At 34.5% G+C, this 23,148-nt stretch overlaps 1 protein-coding gene across 1 annotated transcript in view; it reads left to right on the top strand.

The window, feature by feature from the left end:
- PRKX (protein kinase cAMP-dependent X-linked catalytic subunit) overlaps nucleotides 1-23,148 on the top strand; it is a 63,384-nt gene that overhangs the window by 33,249 nt on the left and 6,987 nt on the right. The window contains exons 2-7 of the mRNA XM_068141659.1: nucleotides 2,157-2,325; nucleotides 4,722-4,985; nucleotides 11,082-11,201; nucleotides 16,760-16,855; nucleotides 20,911-20,968; nucleotides 22,976-23,053. Coding sequence (XP_067997760.1) covers nucleotides 2,157-2,325; nucleotides 4,722-4,985; nucleotides 11,082-11,201; nucleotides 16,760-16,855; nucleotides 20,911-20,968; nucleotides 22,976-23,053 — 785 coding nt within the window. The remainder of the gene's footprint in view (nucleotides 1-2,156; nucleotides 2,326-4,721; nucleotides 4,986-11,081; nucleotides 11,202-16,759; nucleotides 16,856-20,910; nucleotides 20,969-22,975; nucleotides 23,054-23,148) is intronic.

Here is a 23,148-nt window from a genome sequence, read left to right as displayed (position 1 = left end):
TTGAAAATGAGTAGAACTCTTGTTGCTTTTACTACTGTTGTTATTTCTGAGCAGCACCATTTGTAAAGTTAGATCAATACCATAAGGAAAAATTAAAGCAGTCTAAACAACAAGCCATGAAACATGAGAGCATTACAGACTTAGAAGGGAATACATAACTGATTGTTCCTGACTTTCCTGTTGAATATGTCTATGAAGGCACTTTGTTCATGCAAGTATCAAAATGCATATAAAACCATTATTTACTTACAGGGTTGAAACTGTTAATTTTCTTGACTTCACATTTGGAAGTCCTAAAACTTATTTTCAGCTCTGGTATCTGATACAACTGTAGTTATCATTGACAGTGTTTTTGCTCAAAATGTAAATTTCAGCTCCTAGTTCTGAAACAACTTTTGTCTATGCATTCAAATACCAATTGTTTACATCTGTATAGTAAAGTAACTTGAACAGATAACTGTGTTTGGAAGCTTTTGTGCCTTTTTTTTTTTTTTTTTTTTTCCTTTTCTTTCTTTTTTTTTCCTTGTATGTTTATTGGCTTCATGGTAGAAGTCTATCTTCATGCGAGTAATTTTGTTTACAGGTATGGTCCTGTAACAAGACTTACATTGCTAAAGGAACTTAATTTCATGGTAATTTTTTTTCCCCGAGGTAACCTGATGGCTTACTTCACTGTAATAGTAAGCTTTATCTGAGACCTCTTTATAGTTTCATTGTTAAAGAAGTGTAACTGAGGACAGGTGGGAACATAAGACTGCTTTGATGGAATCTTTTTGCGCTTGGACAAGTAATCCATGGTGTGGGTTTGTGTAGTGAGACATTTTAGGTTGAAAGCTGTATCTGTAATGGAGCTACAAATTCCATAAAACTGGATTGCTGAAGTCATTACGTTGCAGTTTTTAGTGGGAGTATTTTGGTTTGGGTTTTTGGTAAAGACCATGCACTTAAACAGTATTTGAAGGGTCTGCAAAGAATAACTGTTTTTTGTATGTGAATTCTCACTTTCTTTTTTTTTTTTTTTTTTTTTTTTTTAACAAACCTTTTTTTGGTTGTGGGTTATTGGTTGGTGTTTTTTGTTATTGTTTTGCCCTCAAGTGTCTTGAACCTACTAGAGGCAAAAACTCCCTTATTTCTCTTCCCCTCCTCAAATAATGCAGATTTGGAAGCTTATTTTTGATCTCTCCTGTTCACATACCCAAAATCTGTTTCTTTTCACATACATACTCATTAAACTGAACTCACTCTGAAATAAATTGATGTACTAGTTAACACTGGAACAGGTCCACTGGCTGCCTTCCCAGTGTATGTACAAAGAAGGGTTGTGAGCTCAAGTATAAAATTTTTACTTTTTTGGAAGGCATTCCTCAGCAAGTGTATCACCTATTACAAGTGAGTCAATTGGTTTGAATGTCAAGCATCTTTTGTAGTGGCATGTTTCTGTCAGACAATAGGATCAAAAATATCTGCTGTATTGTTGTAATGGAACCTACATGGTATGGTTTAGTGAGAGAAAAAAACCAATAAGCAGCCACCCAATGAGCTCGAATGTGTATTCATCTTCAAATCTATAGCAGTTTGCAGTAGTTCGAGTATCTAAAGTATGGCTAGTTTTAACTTCTGTTTCAAAATAAAGGAAATAGTTCAATTATGTATAATTGTCTTGAGTGCAGTGCACTTAAAAGGAATCTTAATGACTACTGTATGAAGAGAGAAATGCATAATACATTATTTAAAAGATAGTGTTTTTATTTTCCTTTTAGTATTTTTAGGAATAAAAATGGAATTGAAAAAGGAATGCATTAACTACATCAAAGTGATGTCTGAGATCCACAGTTAGCATGTGACTTAGTGATGCAGCACTATAAGATTTCCTTCTTGTTTTTAGAAGGGTAGTGTCATTTTTATATATTCTGTACACTCATGAGTTGCTACATTTTAAACCCTAAATTAATTATTTTTAATACATCACTATCTCTAAGCACTTAGAAATCTCAAGGAAAAAAAATAATCTATGAAAACAGGTCAAAATGTGTAATATATTGTGATGAAGTAAAAAGAAACAAACCAGGAACTGAGTTCTTGTGGTGTCTGATATAGAAGTTCTTTTCTATTTTTTGTTTTCGCCATAAGTTGACATTTCTTCTTCAACTTTTCAGGCACAGGTACATTTGGCCGTGTTCATCTGGTGAAGGAAAAAATGGCAAAACGTTACTTTGCACTGAAAGTAATGAGCATTCCTGACGTCATTCGACTGAAGCAAGAGCAACATGTGCACAATGAAAAGTCAGTCTTGAAAGAAGTGAATCACCCCTTTTTGATCAGATTGTAAGTTGTTGCATTTTTCAATTCATCTAACTCATAGAGTACAGTTAAAATGTTCCAGAGTCTCATTGCAAATTTTTATATACTTAACTAACAACATTTTGTATTATGTAATCTAGACTAAAACAGAGTTAATATTAAAAATGTTTATTAGAGAAGAATGCAGAATTTAAAATCAAGACATAATTTAAACATTTAAGCAATAACTTGTTTAAAATTTTACTGATTTTCATAATTCAGAAAAGAAATTTTAAGTGAGGGGAAAATAACTACAAAATAGATGTTAGGATTGGTTCATCAAAATTGTCTTTTTGTTAGAATGTCAAAAAGCCAAGTATTTCTACATGTATATCTTGTATATATCTAGATAAAGATAGCTTTAAGCATCTGCTTTTAGAACACTTCTGTGACGTTTACTTTTGTAAACTTTATTTTTAAAAGAGCTTAAATGACTGCAGCACTACTTGGGCTTTGTTATTTCTGTGTTTGAGCTTAAGTGATGGAACCTATTAAAGAACATGATTTAAGCATAGTTCATGGAAAAATAACTTTTAGTAGAATTGTGGTGATTATAATGACCCTAATAATCCCTTTATTAAGGAGGGAAGGCATCATACTTTTCTGTTCAGAACACCACAATGCCTCTGAGTCTATATCAATTAATTGGATAACTAGAACTCTGAATAATTGCACAGTTAATTTCCTCTTATATTTTTTCATGCATGGACACAGGACCACTGACCAAGTTTTTTTTTAATTTATTTGCCTTAATTAGTTTTGCATAGAATAAAGACAAAATTAGTCCTAATTCATCTCCAGATGCAGGGTGAGCAACCTCCTCCCAGAGCTATGGGAAAAAAACCACACTATATTTTAATAGTCTAGGTCTTCCATTTTTTTTCTTTCTGCATTTGTTAGATTTTGCCCTTTCTGTTCCCTGTACATATTTTTTTAATACATGATTTAGTTTGATTTGTTTTCGCTGTTCTTGTACCTCTTTGGTTATTGTAGGTGCAACTTTGCTTGAGTACTTAAAATACATCACTTATTCAATAAAGATACTATGAGCATCCTCAATAGCCACTTAATGATGTTTACGACTTTTGTAAAGACACAATGCCACAAAAGCAGAAGGCAATCCTGGGCTACTCTTTCTTCATCACTTAGAAAGAATGGAGGAGCTGTTGCTGATGTTAGGTAGCCTGTCTCATTTTCTTGATCACCTCAGTTCTGATATCAAGGAAGAAATCTTATTGAGTAAAAGGCATTTATGGGTCTGGGAGCTCACTTTGCTCTGCCTATCTTTCTTAAGATTATATTTCTTGATTAGGAACCAGTTAAGGAAGGAAAAAAGAAAGATATTTGATCTTTCCATTCTTGAGATATTTAGAAGCTCAAGTAACTTCTATTGTATCAATTAGACAGGGATATAGTGTTCTTTATCTGTTACCATAGTAGTAGACATAGCTGTTTATTTTAAAATTATAGAATTTTATTCAAGACAATACCAAATGCTTTTAACTGTTCGGTTACATTTGGATATGTGGCATTTGATTTGTCTAATGTGGCTATAAGGAGGAAAAAAAAAAAAAAAAAGAAATGGGAGGGGAGGGGAGGAGAGGGAGTGGGACAGGAGAAAAACAGCTTAGTTTTGGGAAATGTGGGAAAGATTCCTGTATTCTGTATGAAGCATTCAAAAGCCACACCGAATGATTTTCCTTTCTTCTTTATCTGCTCTTTACTGCACTCATGATTGTACCGGAGTAATAGTTCTTAAATTAAAGGTAACAGTTTGAGAAACGGAAGCTACTTATCAGGTTAATTCTGAGGTACAGAAATAAATTTTGTCATACTGTCATTTTTGCTTTTCTATTGCTTTTGTTGAAAGCAAGAACTGTGATTTGATGATTTGGTTGTGGTTGTGCATTACTGGGGAGGAAGGGAGAGAGGGGGAAGTTGAAGTCTCTGGTCTGCTGGTTTTGACCATACTATCATAAACGTCTTTGTAAAAGCATATCCTGCTCAGCTCCCATGAATCTGACAATATTTGATTAAGGTGTGTAAGAATTTTCTAGTCTTTGCAAACTGTGACAGTATACTAAGTCAGTTGTTGTTAAGAGACCTGTTTTGTACAGTGCAATGGAGGCCATCAGATTTTCTTTATTGGTCTGTGCTGTGCACATCTTGAACTATCTGTTTTACTTTTCATCTGAAGTCAGCTACTTGAGTGACTGTTACATAATCCTACTAGATTCTTGGGGTTTTAATATTTGCAGAAGAAGAACCATAAATTTAATTATTTGCATATTTGGGGCAACAAACACAGTTCTGCATATACATCAGAGATAATTTTTAAATCAGAGATAATTTGTTTATATAATAACATATTTTTATTACAGATTTTGGACCAACCATGATGAGCGTTTTCTATATATGTTAATGGAATATGTGCCAGGAGGAGAACTTTTTAGTTACCTGCGCAATATGGGGCGTTTCAACAACAGCACAGGACTGTTTTACTCTGCAGAAATTATTTGTGCAATAGAATACCTGCACTCCAAAGAAATAGTTTACAGAGACTTAAAACCTGAAAATATATTACTAGACAAAGAAGGACATATCAAGCTTACTGATTTTGGATTTGCTAAAAAACTGGTGGATAGGTAAGTAATTTATTATGTTAATTGCATTTTGCATGTTAAACAGTTGGAAGAAAAAAGTTTTATTGCCAAGCTCAGCATTTCACGTAATACTGCATTTGTTTCACATATGTCAAATCCCTTAATGTGAAGGAAAGGATTTTAAAATGGCTGTATGGAAACCAGTATTATACTGTAGGTATTACTGGGAGCAATATTACAAATAAACTACCATAGAAAAACATTTTTATATGATTAGTTTTGTATATTTAAGTTTTCAGCATTCCTCTTGTAAAAAGGGAGTTCGGTGAAGTCATATAAGCAAAATACTGTGATTTTTGTATATCAGTGTGTTAAATGGAATACTAATTATTTATACAAGTTGAGTTACTAAGTGTTTTGTAAGTCATGTTTCCTTCTGCTTGTAGCAGATTTTTGCAATATAGTAATAACATTTTAAGACTGGCTACAGTTTTCACTAGCTTGTTGCTAAAATAAAACTGGAAAACCTAGACTGAAACAATACAGCCAGATTCAGCAGAAGTGTTTTATTCCACTGTAACTTTTACAATACTGCCAGCCTTAGGTCTGTATTCCTAATGTATGTAAAGTTTTTGACAATCCAGAGCTTTTTTTTCTCCAGAGTTTGTTTCTGTTCTCTCTGTTTGAGTTACTTTTCCAAGATCATAATATGTGTTCTTAAAAGGAAACAAGGGCTCTCATTTGGATTAAAAAAAAAAAAGAGAGGAAGGAACTAGCCTTTTGTATTTGAAAGCAGTGTGACAAGGTTTCATATTACACTCTTGGGCCACCCCTTGAGGAGACTCTATGTGATTACTCTAGTGCAATTTAAGTGTTACATAGGTGCTCCTTCTCTTCACTTGTATGTTTACCTGTTAGATGTGTCTTTTTGCAACAGTTCAATGTACATGGCAAATTCTATAAGTCTGATTTAAAATTAAGGTGGATCAGGAGGAGCTATGTTTAATGGATTCTTTTATGAAGTAAGTCAGATGAGACAAATCCATGTATTATGCAGGTCATAAAGGTTGCTTTCCTATGAGTTACAAACTCTCAGTACTCAATTACCACGCCACAGAAGAATGATTAGCGACTAATAAATACATTGATTCTATTCATCCTTAAAGTCTGAAAGTCTGATTTTAAACCCTAGTGTTTTAATAGCAAAATATTTGATTGAATTCCGTTTCTACTGGACAGATAGGTCTACAAATGTTGGCAAGATGTAAGGCTAATTCCATGTAAGAAAGTAGGAAGATATCTTTATAAGACACTTCCATACAAATTCTTATGACTTCCATTTTACATGTAGATACTGCCACTTAGTGGTTATTCTTAATTTGAATTTGTATTGGTTTAATGCACAACTGAAATATCCTTGTGTTAACTAAGATGATAGTTCACATCAGAGTATATTTTTCAGTATCAGAGATACATCTGTAAGAGTAGTTTTTTTCAAATATGTTTTAAGACATGAAAATAAATTAGCACAACTGCTCTTAATTTTTTTGCACCCTATATTTTGGAGGGGGAATGGGGGACAGTGAAGTTCATCCATTTGTTAAGAATTGGATCACAGAACACTGCAGTAGTTTTGTATTCCTAGCTGGTTTACCTGCAAATGTACAACAGGTAGTATAAATATAGAACATGAAAGTTTGAAGGCTCAAGGAGTTTAGCAGGTGGAGCACAGGTACTTAGTAAGTCTATTTTGATCTTTTGTGGTTTTTAACCATATAGTATTATCCTCACTACTATAGTCACTTTCACAAGGCTGTTTTTTGTTGGTGTAAAAATACACAATTGTCAACAATTTATCAACTAATGCATTCTAGTTGCTTATTTTGTTTTGCAGACTATTTGATCAAATGTATAGTTGTGTTGTCATATTTGTGCATGGCAAACGTGTATGGGACCATTCTGTGTGTGCATGCAAGTTTGTGTATATAAGCATGCATACATACATACAGTGTATATGAATTGCAAAAATGAAAACCACAGGTACTTTGTCTTTCAAGGAGCTGTAAGGAAGCCTGATGCTTAGGATCAACAAATGTAGAAAAGACATAATGTGTAAAATGGTCTTCAGAAGACCTTCAATACAATTACACTTTATTGATACATACTACTTCCTATGAATGATTGTGTAGTTGCTTAGCTGAGGTTTTTCTGTACAGTATTTTTCCTTTATTCCTATTACCCTGTATACAATAGTGAAGTGTTCACTACATCTGTCTACAATTATGCTGCCATTTACACAGTGGCTAACTTGCAGCTTGTGTTCCCGCTGTGTGAAGCAGCCCATGTCTTTAGTTTCTTATTAGTGGATTTTCTAAAGGTCTAGACTCTTTAAATTTTGTTTTACCACAGACAATAGATTTTCTTGTCTGCTTCTGTTCCTTGTTGATAAGTCCATCTGTTTATCCTTGTTTCTCCCTTTTCAGTCATAATATACTTCTAAAAGTTGTAAATTTTTCTCTAAAACAGTGTCTCTCTGCCTTAACGGATGTCTGTTTCTTCTGTTTTCTACCTTGGTGTTGCTTAACTATAGACTTAACCTTTTTAGTTTCTTATGAGTACATTCACACAGTAGATGTACCACTACTTCAAAACAAGGACAATGTCAAGATAAAGATAGGTGGGGGTTATGTAGAATTTTAAGCTGTAGAAACACAGGTTTCACTCAATGTTACGAAAATTTTAGCTAAATTTAGGACTTCTATGGAAACTGGGTTTGTTTTGGGGTTTTTTGGTTTTTTTTGTGATTATTTAATTTGTTTTGTTGATGGTTTTTTGAGTAATGTTATTTACTGCTAAATTTAGTTTGTTCAGTTTGCATTTAAAAAAACCAAAAAAACTGTGAGAGTTTCCTCAGAAACTTTCAAACTGTTTAACATTACAGATGTTAGGGATGCTTTTGCACTGTCACTCAACGGCCTTATGACTGTTGGACTAAAGATGGGAAGGGAAAAAAAGGACACAGCAAGTCTTGTTTGCAGAATGTGGTGTTTGTTACTGTAGAAAGAAGAATGTCTTGCAGAACAATTTTTTGTGGACTGGAAATAAAGTTTCTGTTCAATCTCCATTGAATATAAATATGGAGAAAATTCCAGAAGATAATTCAGAAAAAGAGTGTAGTTGTTAGTCTCAGACTTGTATGCAAGGAGGTTGTCAGGGACTACATAGGTAGATGCTGAAAGGCATAGGATGCTAAAATACATCAACCATCAAGATGTAACGTCTTCACATAATAGTGTTCTATAGCTTATCTTTGTTAACCAGAGTAAGATTCTTTATTTTCATGTTTTAAAATGACATGTCCAACCTTGTCAGTTATTGCTTAACTGTTATTTCAGCATCTATCTTGAAATCACAGAGCAGTGGACATTTTTGTAGCAGTTTGAAGGAAATGGTCTATTCTTAATAATATATCTTCAAAAGGATGATCTCAATTTCTGGATGAATATACAACAGTCATGAAATAAGATTAAAAAAATACTTAGGACAATTTGCTCTTTTTATACCATCTACTTGATCCATTTTCCAAAATACTAAATAATTTTGTGACCAAAGAGGAAATACAAGTTGTGATCTTATGGCAGAAATACTCAACTTGACAAGTAATTTGAGCTTCCAAGTAGGTTTTGTAGTTATTCAATCAAGAAATTTATCTTTACTTAAATGGTAATCAATTTAATTTCTTAGCACATGTAAGGTACTTCAAGTAGCACTGGCTTTTCCTTGATTTGTAATCTTCCTTTTGCTTGAATAAAAAGTAGTTATTAACCTGTACAGCAATTGAGGGTCATTTGAGTTACATTCTCACCAGCAAATTATATGGGTCCTAGATGTCCTGGTGAAATGTTAGATACATTTGTATGTAAATTACCTTGGTAAGGGATGAAAGCCACCAAAGACTTCATCTTTGCTAATATCTCCATTGGCTGTATTAGCAGTTTTGGTGGAGGAAAATTATTCCTGTGGGTTGTGGTCCTGCACACTTTCAAAACAGACAGGGCAGATGCATTCGTTTTAATTTACTGCTTTATTTGTAAAGCACTTCTTCCAATGTACAGTAAAACCAGCAATTTCTTCATTTGCAGATCTGGCTAAACCCGTATTTTAAAAAATGCACACAATGGATTTTAATACAGCTTTTTCATTTGGGAAAGGGGGGACAATTTTATTTTAAAAGACAGAATTTTGTTGGGTTTTGTGTTTATCTAGTTATGATCTAGGCAACTGCTAGATGGCGCTAGCCTGTAAAGCAATGCTGTAGAGAATTTTTTTTTTGTGTGTGCGAGAGATTGGGAAAACGGGAGTTTATATTTTCTAGCAATAAAAAATATGCCACCATTTTATGATGAAAACTAAATGTGTTCTTTAATGAATACAGTTTCAAGAACCATGGAGCATGAGTGCATAATATAGACACATGCATTCTGACGGTTGAGCTGGAATAATGTGGCTTTTGCCATATTAAAATAAAGCTGTGCATCGTAAATCTTCATTTGAAGTCTTGACTAACTGTACAGCTCTTCTTCCTTGATCTTAAGTATTTATATAAATCTAAGGCTTACAAAAAGAAAAACAGGGCGGGGAAAAAAACCACACAAACAAAATCCCAAAACAAATGCACTAAAGAACAGGGCTCTAAAATTCTGTTTAAAATAATTCTGCTAACTTGGAAAAATGTTATGTTGCTTTTTGTTTTGTGGCAGAGGTTTTTGTTTGTTTGTTTGTTTTTTAAACCACTCTGGGACTGTGTAATGTACATCTTGAATATCCATTTAAAGTTAGGAAAAAGAAGGTTTATGTTTAGAATAACAGTGGCAGAGAAAACTAGAAATTGCAATAAGTTACGTATTATTTCTGAAGATGATTGCTATTCATCTTCAAGACCATGTTAGCAGTTTGGAGAAGACTTCTTCCTGCACAAACAAATAAACAATTAGAGTTTCTTTTGCTGCAAATTAGAAATCGTGTGCAGTAACCATCCATTTTATGTCTACATTCTTTTGTCATGTCTTACTAGGACTTCTCTTAAAATGCAATATGCCTTTTTTTTTTTTTTTTCTTGTTCATTCCTGTTATTTAATTTTCTCTTGAATTGGTTACCACTACTTCAAAGTTTCATCTGCCTTGCTATCACCGAATTGTAATTTTTGTGACAGAAAGCACCTTTTTTGTTCTTAAGCGTGTAGGGACGTAAGGCATAATCTACACGGGTAATACAGCAAAGAAGAGTTAATATTTCTGAAGAAATGGCTTTGATATATTCCTTGTTTCAAACTGTAACTTAATCTTTGTAAACTGGCTGTTTAGCTTCAGTTTCTTTAATGAATTTATAGAACTCAAAATACACATTTCAGTTAGGTGGCAATAAAACACTGAGTTTCTATTAAAAAAGATACAACTAAAAATTACATTTAAATATATAAAACATTATTTTTGTATCTCACACTTGCTTAACTACACCATTTAAATGTTTCCAATAATTAAAAGACAAAATGTTTTTCTTTTTATGGATATTGTGGAATTGACGACAGGTTACATTTCTATACTATTTGAAAGACGTTATTTAAGTTGTAGAAGGAATATTAGATGTGTATGCAGCTAGTTATTGATTTTAAACTGCTACTTTTTTTATATGTCCCTTTTCCCTTTGATATTTCTGAAAAAAAAATAAAAAATTCCTTTTGCTCTCAAAGATCAATAAACTTGGCATTTGCAGGGCTTTTGAATAGTCCATGAACTCTCTGGGTCTGCAGCTTTTACAGGGTAAAAACATAGCATGGTAGATGGAGTAGTGTACCAGCAGTCAGGAAACTTAGTGCACAGATTTCCTGCAACCAGGAAGTTTCATAATGTCCATACATCTCTGTTACAAGTAGTTTTGTAGTCTATATTTTTCCTCTTGTTCTTATGTACAATAAATATATAGGTATATGTTGGATATTTCCTGCTTGTGTGTGAGTTTTATTTGGGGCTTTTTGGGGGGGTTGGTTTGGTTTGGTTTTATTGCTATCATTTCAGTTTCACTTCAGTCTGGTTTTGTTGTTTGTTTTGCGAGTTGTTGTTTTCTTCTTTTCTTCCCAGGACGTGGACGCTGTGTGGGACCCCTGAGTACCTTGCACCAGAAGTCATACAAAGTAAAGGCCATGGAAGAGCTGTGGACTGGTGGGCCCTAGGAATTCTTGTATTTGAGATGCTGTCAGGGTAAGTGATAATAGCTACAATATCATAGCAGTATTATTCAATAAAGTAATACAGGATTCTGTACTAGTTCTGTTGTCGGTATTCAGAATAGCAGATTTGGATGCTTTTTTCCTGCCTTTGAAGAAAGGAATTGGGAAGCTGTGCAAAAGAACATATATCAGTGTTATGTGGATTATTTTTCTTTTTGGTAGTTTTGTGGTTTTTTGGTTGCTGGGTTTTAATTTAATTTTATTTTTTTTTTTACTTAAGACTTTAACAGCTACTGTTTTCCTTATCTGCTTTGGAAAATGAAGTTTTATGGAAACTTAGATTTTTATACGTAAAATCTGTTATATTTAAAGGGTAAAGAAGGCTACAGGTTTTCTTTGAAATGTCTTAATTCCTAGCATAGTGAAATGTTATTTGCAGTGGGAGTTTTAGTCTATATAGTGGCATATAGGGAGATGACTTAGTATAGCTTGTATTACTAGTAAGCATAAGTTTTCTTAAAACGAAAGTAGAAAGAACAGGGAAAAGCTTCAAAGGTCGATTTGGAAATCAGTTTGCTTAAATGCTTCTTTTGATGTTTGGGAGTTTGCTTGATAAGCAGTGTTTCCACAAGATACAAGTTCTAATAGAGGCATTCTGGCATTAATGTAATTACCTGTTTCTGTTAATTGTTAGGTAGATAAAAGTAATTGTCTTAATTTGCTCTGACTTAATTTACTGGAAATAGTATTTTTTTTTAACTGGTTTAGGGAGGACGTGAAATCCTGCTTGTGTACTTAATAAGGCATCTGCATAGTTTTTCCTGTTTCTGTCTTGGTTGCAGTCTTTGAAGGTACTTGTGCAAAAAAAAAAAGTGGCAATCTGTTTCACCATGGTTGGGTGCAGTAGTACAAATGCACACATCATCATGGTTGTGAAGAAGTCCACTCAATATCATCAAACTTTATCCCAGGCTTTCTTCTACCACTCCTTGTAAGGATAAGCAGCCCTATATGGTTATGATAATCCTTGTCCAAGGAATGAAAAGAGCAAGAGATTCCCAGCATCCCTGTGACCACTCATATTAGTGATAGAGAGCGTGAACCCTAGAGAAAAATGTTTGGTTCTGCACAAGTGCCACATTGTTGCTACTGCAGCCTGAGTAATTTGACATCCTGCCATGGGTTTTGGATAGGCCACTTTCTGTTGGGTCTGTGGTCTCAGTGTAAGTGGAATTGGATGGTTTTCCCTTTCTGTGCTTTAACTGATTCTCTTTATTAGAGCAGTAATAGAAACATAGTTTCCAAAGTTAACATTCTGGCTACAGGTGATAGTTGAGCAAGACTTCATCTCTCAAGTAAGTGAGACCTCAAGACTGCAGGGTGCTGAAGTATGACTATGTGTTCTTCATTAAAAAGGGAGCATCTGTAATCCTGTCTGTGCAGGATATTCTGTCTTGATGCTATCTGACTGAAATGTTGAGATCAACGCTCCCCAAATCCAAATCTTTATATAAACACTTTCACTATAGAGACTTTACTAGTAGAGTTAATTGACATATTTCTAAGAGGCAGCTGAAATCTTACATGGCAGCTGTCTGTTGCAAGTGATTTTGAAATAATTTTTAGCTAGTGTCTGTAGATCTGCTCCTTGTAATGCTCAGATGCTTCGTTTTACCCTTTAGTGATCAGGTGGAATCCCTACCTGAAGCTGGGATAGGCATTCTAAGTTTACTTGGATTTTTTTTTTCCTTTAGATTTGTTGTGGGCTTTTTGTTGCTGTTATGTTTTGTTGTTTTTTTTTTTTTTTTGGGGGGGGGAGGGCATTGTTTGTTTTGTTAGCTTTTCCTTGTTTGGGTTCTTTGGCAAGGGGGAGGAGGGTGGACAGTGGCAGGTTAGGTGGGAGTGGTGTTGATTGATGCTACTTGCTTAGGACTTCTAAGATTCTGACATTTGGGGGCTTGACTGTAGCAGGGGTTGCACTCTGTAGAAGGGCAGATTATTACATGGGATATAAACTTTTAGCATTTTATCAGCTTTTTGCTTTGTTGACAGTAGCAAACATCCTCACTGATTCAAGATATAGCTGGATGCTTACTATAAAGGCTTTTAGCACAAATGCAGTCCTAAATAACTTTATCCCTTGAATTTCAAAGATTTAAAAAATAGGAGAATTATTTGAAGGTAAGCACAACCTGACTTCAAGATGAGCTTAATTGTCTGCAAATGAACTATTTGAGACATTTGGTGGTTATTTGCTGAATTACTCTGAACCTCAAAAGCAGTTGAAAAGAATTGGTAGATGTGTGGGTAGGGAAGTGATATCTCTAAAAACAAACAAAACCACACTTTCCTGTTCTGCAATGTCTTACTTCACCAACTTGTTCTCTAGAGACCCATGGAATTCTAGTTCATTACATAGTAGGCTTAAGGCAAGGTCCATTTTAGGATTAAGATAGTAAAATATAGGATGGGAAAATAGCTAAGATAATCAGGTGTGAGAAGACATCTTTACAGAACAGTAAAGATTAACAATATTAACAGAATTAACCTGAGGTAAATAAACTGTCAATATAATGAGTAGAAAGATGTAAATATGTTCCCTTACAACCTCCCATGAAGGAAAATAAACTTCTTTAGCATTAAATATGTTTGATCGTAATTTTACTGTCATCAGATGTGTAGCTAAATTCATGTTCTCATTTAATGAGAGCTTTTGTTTCTCATTTTTGTTTTGGTGGTCATAGATGATGTGCTGGTCTGTCACTTTAGGTATAATGGTTCCTGTCTGTGGTTTCATATTCTCAGACTTCTGTGTTTTCTCCTGAGATTGTGTAACTTCTCCTGTGTGGAAACTCTTACCTTTGAGACCGATGTCAGTCCCACTGTTATGCATCAATTAGCAAAAGGAATTATTTGCAGCTGATGTCCCAGTCAGTGCAATAAAGGCCTCTGTTTGTGTTAGTGTGAAGACAATCTAAAACTCGAGGTAGTTTCCATCACAGTACTTGTGGTATTTTATCTAAAATCTGTGATGTGTTGAAGATTGACAAGTAGTATTAAAGTCACGTTGCTTGATTTGTCCACAAGAAAGCTTTCAAAGCTTTTCAAAGCTGCTCTTATTTTACATGCAGTTCAAATGCACTTTAAGCAGTATTGCTATTAAATTATTATGTATTCAAACATCACTTAAATTTCTGAAGAGCTCTAGACGTAGTTTTGGATTTTCAAAGTGGGACATCTAAGAGCAGTTTAGACCTATTTATGTATGTAAAAACTTACACATGCTGCTTCATGATTTCACACTTTTTTTAGAGGACAGAATGTTTGGAGATTGAGGAGGAAAAACCCTGCATTACATATCAATATGATTACTGCAGCTGCTAGCTTTGTACATCATTGCAAAGTCTCATTCTGTTTGCTTTATGTATTTATAGATGTCAACACATAATAATAAATACAAAATTGAAAGCTGAGTGCACTGTTTGCCAAATTGCTTTGGAGAATGTGAAAGATATAATGTTGCCTGTCTGAAAAAGAAAGCTTATATGATGATCTCTTGGGTGTGGGAATATTTTATGCATGTTAAATATCACTTTTTGCCTTGTTCTTCAGTGTCAAAGAAGGGATTTATAAAAAGACTTCCCCCCCCTCTCCCCCCTCCCCAACCCCCTCGAGATTCTTACTTTTTCCAGGGTTTCTTTTTCAGCTGAGACTATTCTGTTTATCATAGTGACAGTAATCTGACTTTCAGGACACAACCAATAAAGGTGTTCTCTGTGTTTTAAAGAATTACTTTTTTCTTTTTTTCTTTTTTTTTTTTTTACTGTATGCGTCAGACAAATAATAAAGGAATTAGTACTTCTGAAAACACGTACATGTGTATTATTTGTTGAATAATAAGTTAGTTTGATTAGCATAAAATTACATAATGTGAAATCAAGAAATGTTCTTTCTTTTCAGCTTTGGGCTACTAGTGATTTTGAGCATTGTATTTGTGTGTGTGTATGTATGCAGTTAAGTGCTCTTAGTAACTGTAAAATGCTAGAAAGAGTAACAATGAGCATTATGGTTGATATTCAAACCTTTTTTTTCTTCTCTATTCTTTAGGGGAGTTGAGACAAGCATGGTAAAGGGGATGCTTTAGTCATGTTACCAAAATCAAGTTGGGACTGAGATTAGTGAATGAGTCATTACTTATTCTGTTTCCCTAAAAGGATTTCCTATAGTAACTTCTAAAAAGGTGATTGTCGCTCTGAAAACCTGGTTGACACTTGGGCTAACCTGCTTATACCAACTGTAGTGATGCATCCATTGTCTTTTGCAGTAATTGTGATATATATTACACTAGCACAACAGAGGACTCATTTCTTGCCATAGCTAAAAGACAAGGAGTCTCTCTGTTGACTCATAAGTTTGTAAAGAACTATCTAGAAAATACTGTGTAGGATTTTGTGTCTTGACTTATTGATCATCTTGGGAAGGTTATGAAATAAGTACTTCATCTGTCTAACACAAAGACAGCTGCATTTCAGGATTTGAACATTATCACCTTCAAACCTTCTTTAGCAGAACATATACTTGAGTTCAAGAAGTGTAATAAACGACTGAACTGGACAGTCTATTCACTTTTATACTTCAGATAGAAGCTACTGATTGACGGTTGGCCTACAGTTACAACGTGTGGCAGTTTCAGGCTATGCCTTTAAAAGTTAGCTGCAGATTTTCGAGCAGAAGAGTGGAGAAATATAAACAATTCACAGTTGGGTGTAAAAAGGAAAACAGAAGATTATTCTAAACTAATTTAATTGGCCAGATGTGTGAAGGGTACCCCTAGCAATCTCGCACATCCCACTTCATTCCTTTCTTTCGTCTCTGGCTGCTGCTTCTGCTCTGCTCAGCTGGAGAGAAATCTTAATGCAGAGACCTTGAGATAAGGATACTAACAATGCTTTGAGCTAACGGTTCTCCTAATATCTTTCTCTTTTCTTCTAATTAAACTGAGAAAGGGGAGGGGGTTAGGGGAAAGTAGAGCAGTTTCCCCACTCCTTTTTGGATACCAGGAGGGGTTCAGGGGGCTTTCCATGCTGTTTTCTGATTGTAAATACCTGTATAATGTTGTAAATACTGTATATTTTGTACATATTCATTGCCTTCTATTGTAGAGTGTAGTTATTGCTTGTAAATATAGCTTCTATTTGCTTTCCCAACTGAGTGAGCCGTGCTTTTTAGTTAATGTAGTGGTAAATTCCAAACCACTACAAGATCAAAGCCAGCAATTCTGTTTTGGAAAGTATACTCCTTTGTTTTAGACTCAATTTTTGTTTAATAATTTATATTCTTTACTGTATTAATGTAACAAAATTCTCTTGTAGTACTTCAATTTTAATTCTATATTGAATGTGTTGTGTACAAAAATGTTTTGTTTTGACATAGCAGCCTTAACTTAGTCTTCAAGTTAGTAGTTGATTTTTGATGCCCTAATAAAAGAAAATATATAATCAACTATTTCCAAGAGGAATTACTGTAACATAATACTGCTTATAAAATTTTTAGAAAAAAAAGTTTAACATCTAAAAATTTCTTGAACAGGTTTCCTCCATTTTTTGATGACAATCCTTTTGGTATATATCAGAAGATTCTTGCTGGCAAAATAGATTTCCCAAGACATTTGGATTTATATGTAAAGTAAGTCTATGACTCCCAACACTGTCATCTTCTATTCTAAACACCTCCTAAGCACTGTTTCAAAAAAGTCTTCGTAGAATACCAGATTTTCTAGAATACCATGTTGAAAAATGTTTTAGATGACATTTACTCTGGCAGTCCAAGTAAAATTGTGTTCAGTAGACTTCAAGCTGGAGATTCAGTTTTAAGATAGTATCTGCCTCTCTTACTTTTCTGCGTGTTTTAGAATATTAATAGCTTTCTCAATTTGTACAAAGCTCGTTGGTACTAGGCCTGGAAGAGTGAAAGGGGGGAGAATATGTAGATATAATTTGGGAAAAATTAGAAGAGCTCGAATGATTCTTCAGAAGTTCCAGTGTAAGACTGACTCCCACTTCTGAGAGCAGGGCCCCAGTTCAATTTGCAGTCTTATATATGCATGTGTAGGTTTGATTCATAGTATTGTTCAATTATTACAGCTATGCTGCAAATTAAATACTTTCTTACCCCTATTTAAAAATTCCAGAATTGAAATAATTGTTAGTGAACATTAGAACAGAGGAAGTGCAATTTTAAACGTGGAAGGTTCACTTCAAAAACTAAGATGGTTGAGTGAGAACAGGAAGTTATTCTTAAATTTCCAGGTTAATAATTCAAGGTGTTTTGAGTAAGTGACCTTAGAGAAGGCACGTACTTACATTCACTACTAGGTAAATAGATTAAGTGTCATATAACAAATCTGAGGAAATCTGTCCATCTTCCTCTGAGCTTCTGTGAATTCTTTTGCAAAAATAATCATTTGGGGAGGATTTTGTAAAGTTCATATTTCTCTCTTCTTAACACTTTTCTCTTACTGTCTTGATACTGTTCCTCATTTGGTGAAGTCTTATTGTTTGCTCTTCCTAACCCAGTCTCTCTTGGGAAGTAAACTGAGTGTCTCTCATAATATGGTGTGCACTAAAGGGTAAGAGTGTGACCAGAAGATGAACAGCTCTATTTAGGTGGTTGCCACTAGCAATCTGTCTAACATGGTGAAAACATTGAAAAGTAGAGATGCTTCTGTTTTCACTTGACATTCACTGACCAACACTAGGAATTGTACTTCCCAGACAGCACTTGGTGTAACATACTTTCCTAGATGCAGCAGTAAGCATGTATGTGCAGGTTTTACCCTTCAGTGTCAATGTTACGGATGGTGAATTAATTGCACTATGCATACTTGTTGATACATGTTTCTTCCATCAGCTTTTCTTGTCTGCATGTGCTTGACATCTCATTTCCATTATGTTCCTGCTATGAAGGTGCTCTCATGGAATTCTAGTTTTGGCTTTTATTGTCTTGCACCTTGGTTTCAGTGATCTTATTCATTTGCCTGGCTTCACCTGCTTTCTGCAGTGAGTTGCTGGCATATTGTATCTCTCTTGTTCTGGCAATCTTTCCTCCTTTTTTTAAATCCACAATATGCAGAATTGGATAGTCTTGACTATTTCTGCACCATTACCTTCAACCAAACATGAAGATTTAGTTGTAAGGAAGCAATCTACTTCTTGTCTTTCTTGCATCCTGTGTGCTTTCTCTCTTTTTCCTCACAGTTGGTATCTCAGCAAGGATGAAGACTATTTTGGGTCCTGTCACATATAAGCTGTATCTAAAGTATTAGTGCTATGCAGGCTGTGTCTGAAGTATTAGTACTGTACAGTAGCATTAACTCTCAACTCTTAGGCAGCAAAACTATATTTCTGAACTCCCAGACAACTTTTCTGCCTAGAAGTACTACATAAACTTAGTGTCTGACGTTTCTCTAACCACATACCTTCTATCATCCTCCCACACATTTTACTTTTTGGATTTGTGCCCTTTTTTTGCTTTCCTTCCTGCTGCATGATGTTCACTGTGTCTTTCTGTGCCGTGTAAACTGCTGTTTTACATCAGTGCTATTCATTCTGTCCTGAGTTAGCATCTCTTTACGTTTCTCTCTAGTGTGTCTCTTTTCTTGGCCACCTTGCAATTTGATTAGATGTTTTCTCCAAGTCCTTTGTCCTGCATGCATGAGGTCTTTCGACACTTTTGACCATTATTTCAGATCTCTTCTGAAAAACAGCTTCTACCGTGATGATGATGATAAACTAACCAACTAGAAATTTCAAAATAAGTTTTTCAGAAGAGTTCTGTTACTTCATTTCTGATATGTATTTATTATGCTCCATCTATTTCTTTGGCCACTAAAGAGTTTAGAAGTTATTTCTTTATATTCTCTTTTTTTACTTAACGTATGCTTTTCTTTGTAGAGACAGTTTTGGAAATGAAACATCAATGAAACATCAGTGCCACAGCAGTTTACAGCACTCTGCAAAGACCTTGATATAGATTTTCATTCCTGAAATACATACAGCAACATGTTGGGTTGACCTTAACACAATAATTTTTAATCTGTTCTTTATGTGTAATAAGGAAGCACTGGTCTGCATAGCGTTCAATTTAATGGATATTTGTTCTGTTGAAGACAGAATATGTATTCATCTTCTTGCTGTGTTTTCACTGTGCAAGCTCATTCCTTAACTATTCTTACGTAAGATGACTTGTTAAGTAAGCCAAGAATTGATCCCCTGAATGTTTTCTGGCTATAGAAATAGGAGACTCCATGAATGATTTTTGGTCATATTGGCTGTTAATTTAGTTCTGGTTTGAAAGATTTCTTTTCAGTACAACTTCTGTCTAATGTTTGGTTATAGTTGCTCATGTAGACTTAATGTGAGGAATAGTTCTCTCTGCAGAGAACTAGAAGGAGATTTCTCAGTGAAGGTAGCTGTACAAGGAGTCAGTCATATGGTTCAATCTAATTCAAATATTGATTGGCTGGAATGATCATGGGAGTTTTTAAAAATTGTTTTCTACCTTGATTTTAGTCTCCAGACAAAACAAGAACAGAATATGTTTCCAGGTGAACTTTAGAGATATATTCCTGCCAGATACAGCATTCACTCTCAGTCCACATATTCTTTGTGCATGTTTTCTGATTTCAAGGGCTGGTGACAGAATACTGGTTTTGGAGCGAGGTAGATGTCACTAATGTGCTTGCATTCTTTCCTGTAAATAAACCCTTGTGTGGTTTTGGGTTGTGTGTGTTGTTGGGGAGGGTTTGTGTGTGTTTTTTGTTGTGTTTTTTTGTGTTTGTTTTTTTTTTCCTTCCAAACCTCCTGTGAAGTTAAAAATTGCAATTAGCCATACTCTGTAGATTCCCAGCATTTTATTAGGCATTGCATCTCTCAGGTCTGTTTGAGACTATAGAAAGAACGGATAAAATTTTGTTCTTTGCATCCCTGGTATTTATGCAATGAGACCAGAATGTTATTGCTCCAAAAATTGCAAAATAATCTGTGAGATAAAAAGTAACTGCTTCTAGAAATGTGAAGCTAGATTTTTTTGTCTCAGCTTATAAGTAATTGACCTAACTCAGTGAACTGTGATACTCACTTTGATTTATGTTAGCATTATTTTGTGCTTAATATTTAAAGTACTTGTTGGTTTAGCTTTGTGTGGAACTGTCCAGTGAACTAGGATCTCAAGGGAGGCTTTTCATTTTCAATGAAGTTAAAGCTTATAGAGGTTACTAGTGTTAAGCAGATAGACTAGCTCTTCCATGTTGTCTCTAAATACTTAGATGCCATGGAATTTAAATGTCAATGTATAAAGTTGAGGATGTGGCTTTATCTCTATTTTTAATATATATTAATGTTCTGCCAAATTTTGTATTTTCCTAGGGATTCCAAATCTCAAAAATACAACAGAAAACACAGTACTACTTGGGGGATGGAGGGAGGAGAGAGAAAGTTTCCCCCCTTCTTTCTTAAGAGTCTAAAAGGAGCTTGCAAGAATTCTGCAAGTTCCTTTTCAGAACAGATTATTCCCCTTTTTATTATTTACTCTTTAAGTATTCTGAAATATGAAGGAAATGAATGGGCAAAGCATATGCAGTATTAGCTAAGCAAAATAATATGTATGTTTATATTCTGTAATATATGTATGACAGTTAAATATAAATTGCTTTTAACAGAGACCTTGTTTCCTTTATGCAGAGACCTCATTAAGAAGCTGCTTGTGGTTGATAGGACAAGGAGATTAGGAAATATGAAGGTCAGTATAAAATTTCAGATCTAACGTGAAACATAGCACAAGATGGAGAGAATTCTGTAGTAAAGATGAAGCTTTACTATGACTTTTTATAAGCATGAAATTGGGATGTATTTTCCCATACATTACTAAATGTGAAGTTTAACTGTATTTCAGGAAATCATTCCTATTTGGCTGGATTAATGTTCCCACACCTCACTCCTCCTCACTAAAAATAACAAAACAAAAAAAAAATTAAAAAGGAACTCTTACCTGTTTACTGATTAATTTGAAGACGTACATTAGACCAGAAACTTGCCAAATGCTGTATGACAGGGTGCCAACTGAATTTATTATTTTCTTGGGAGTTGTTTAATCCTAGAAGGAGTTCTAATCAAATTTGAAGCTTAAAAATTATTATAAAGACTACAAGGTTTGATCAAGTCATTTCATGTTTGGTCATTGTCCTGATAGTTTGGTGTTGAGGCTGATTAAACACAAGTCATTTTCCACCAACAATTATTATTCATCCTATTCTGAACAAACTTCTGGAGGCAGTAACTTATTAGTCAAGAAAATGCTCATGTCTTGGGTAGCAACCTAGCCTACCTCAGAAACACATCTGATAGGTCAAGGGAGGAACACAAAGCGATCTTGCAAATTCTGTGAGATGTTCTGATGTGGTACTATTTGTAATGCCTAGATGACAACAGCTGTATTACAAGTTCATTTGATTCTGGAGCTGTGCAGTAGCTCTATTAGTTCACGTGCAGTTAACTCCTCATTGTGATACTAACTCAGGTACAGTAACAGGCTAATCAAAACACCGCACAATTCAGTGTAGGTTAATTTGCACTTTTGCCAGAGTAAATTAATCCTGTATTCATTGACTTGTTGCTGTTGCAGTGTTGCAGATATCAAAACCTTGCCTGTGTAATCTTTCAGTTCTTTAAAGACAGCTGAAGTTTTCTTTTCCTTAAGCAAGGGAGGTATAGAGGTTTGGGTATTTTTGCACAAAGCACAATTTATGGGGCGCCTAAGTGAAGAACATAAAAGATACACGGTCATACAGGTTTCTTGAACATACTGATATAATAATAGATACTACAACCCCCTGTCCAAAGTTCCTTTCCAGAGCCTTTTATGTCACAAACCTAGACTGGTAATAAAAGCTAGAAAGAAATGATTTGTTGGATTTTTATGTTTAAATGTTTTTCTTATCTTTCAGAGTTCTTTACAGTTTTTTTTGTTGTTACCTCTTTAAATGTCAGTGTGGGTGGTCCCACTCCATAGAAATCTGAAGAAAACAGATTGTTTCATGGAACTGAGTGCTTTGCATTAAAACTGCACTATAATCACACCTGAGACAGAGAACCAACTGTTTTTTCCCCAGTTTCTTTATGTATATAATTAAAACAGTCAGCCCAGAGAGAAATAGTACAAGACAAATGGGTCTTTAAACAATACATCTAAAATGAAAACAAATATTTTTTTAATATAAACTTCTGTAACATTACTGAGAACCTCCTGTTGTCAGCATTAAACTTGTCTCATATTTACTAAAACTGTGTGCCTCCCAGACATGATTTTTATTTAAGACACTATCAACCCTCTGTTTGGGTTTGTTTTTTATTGGTTTGGTTTTTTTATGGGTTGTTTTTGGTTTTGTTTGGTTTTGTTTAATTACTACCTAATTCTTACAAGAACTAAAAAGAATAATATGTCTGAATATTGCTCTAACTTACTGGATAAAACAGAAGTGACTAGAACTGCAGCAAATGGTTCTATGGGTAATTTCAAACCTACTTTAATCTTCCATGTGTCAGAAGAATACTGGTGCTAAATTTCTGAAACTTGGGAACTGCTGGGGAAATAACACTGTGAATTTATCCTGTAGAATCTTACAGTGATTATCACCTGAGAAAATAAAATTCTAGGCTATTAGTTGGCCTCAATACCACAGTTTCTATGATGAAATACATGGTTTGGTGTACATAGACTATTACATACCTTTTTTTCTATTTATTGAAGAATGGAGCAGATGATGTGAAGAGACATCGATGGTTCAGGTCTATAGAATGGGATGCTGTACCTCAGAGGAGACTAAAGGTATACACTGCTCAATACTATACAGGATATCTCAACAAGAAACCACTATTCATTTAAGCTGTTCTATTGAAGTTTTGTGCCTGTTTTATCTGTGT

The sequence above is a fragment of the Melanerpes formicivorus genome, unplaced genomic scaffold (genome assembly GCF_026170545.1).
Source record: "Melanerpes formicivorus ecotype bairdi unplaced genomic scaffold, bMelFor1.0.p_v2 SCAF_1, whole genome shotgun sequence".
Taxonomy (NCBI): domain Eukaryota; kingdom Metazoa; phylum Chordata; class Aves; order Piciformes; family Picidae; genus Melanerpes; species Melanerpes formicivorus.
This window is presented reverse-complemented; position numbering and strand designations above follow the sequence as displayed.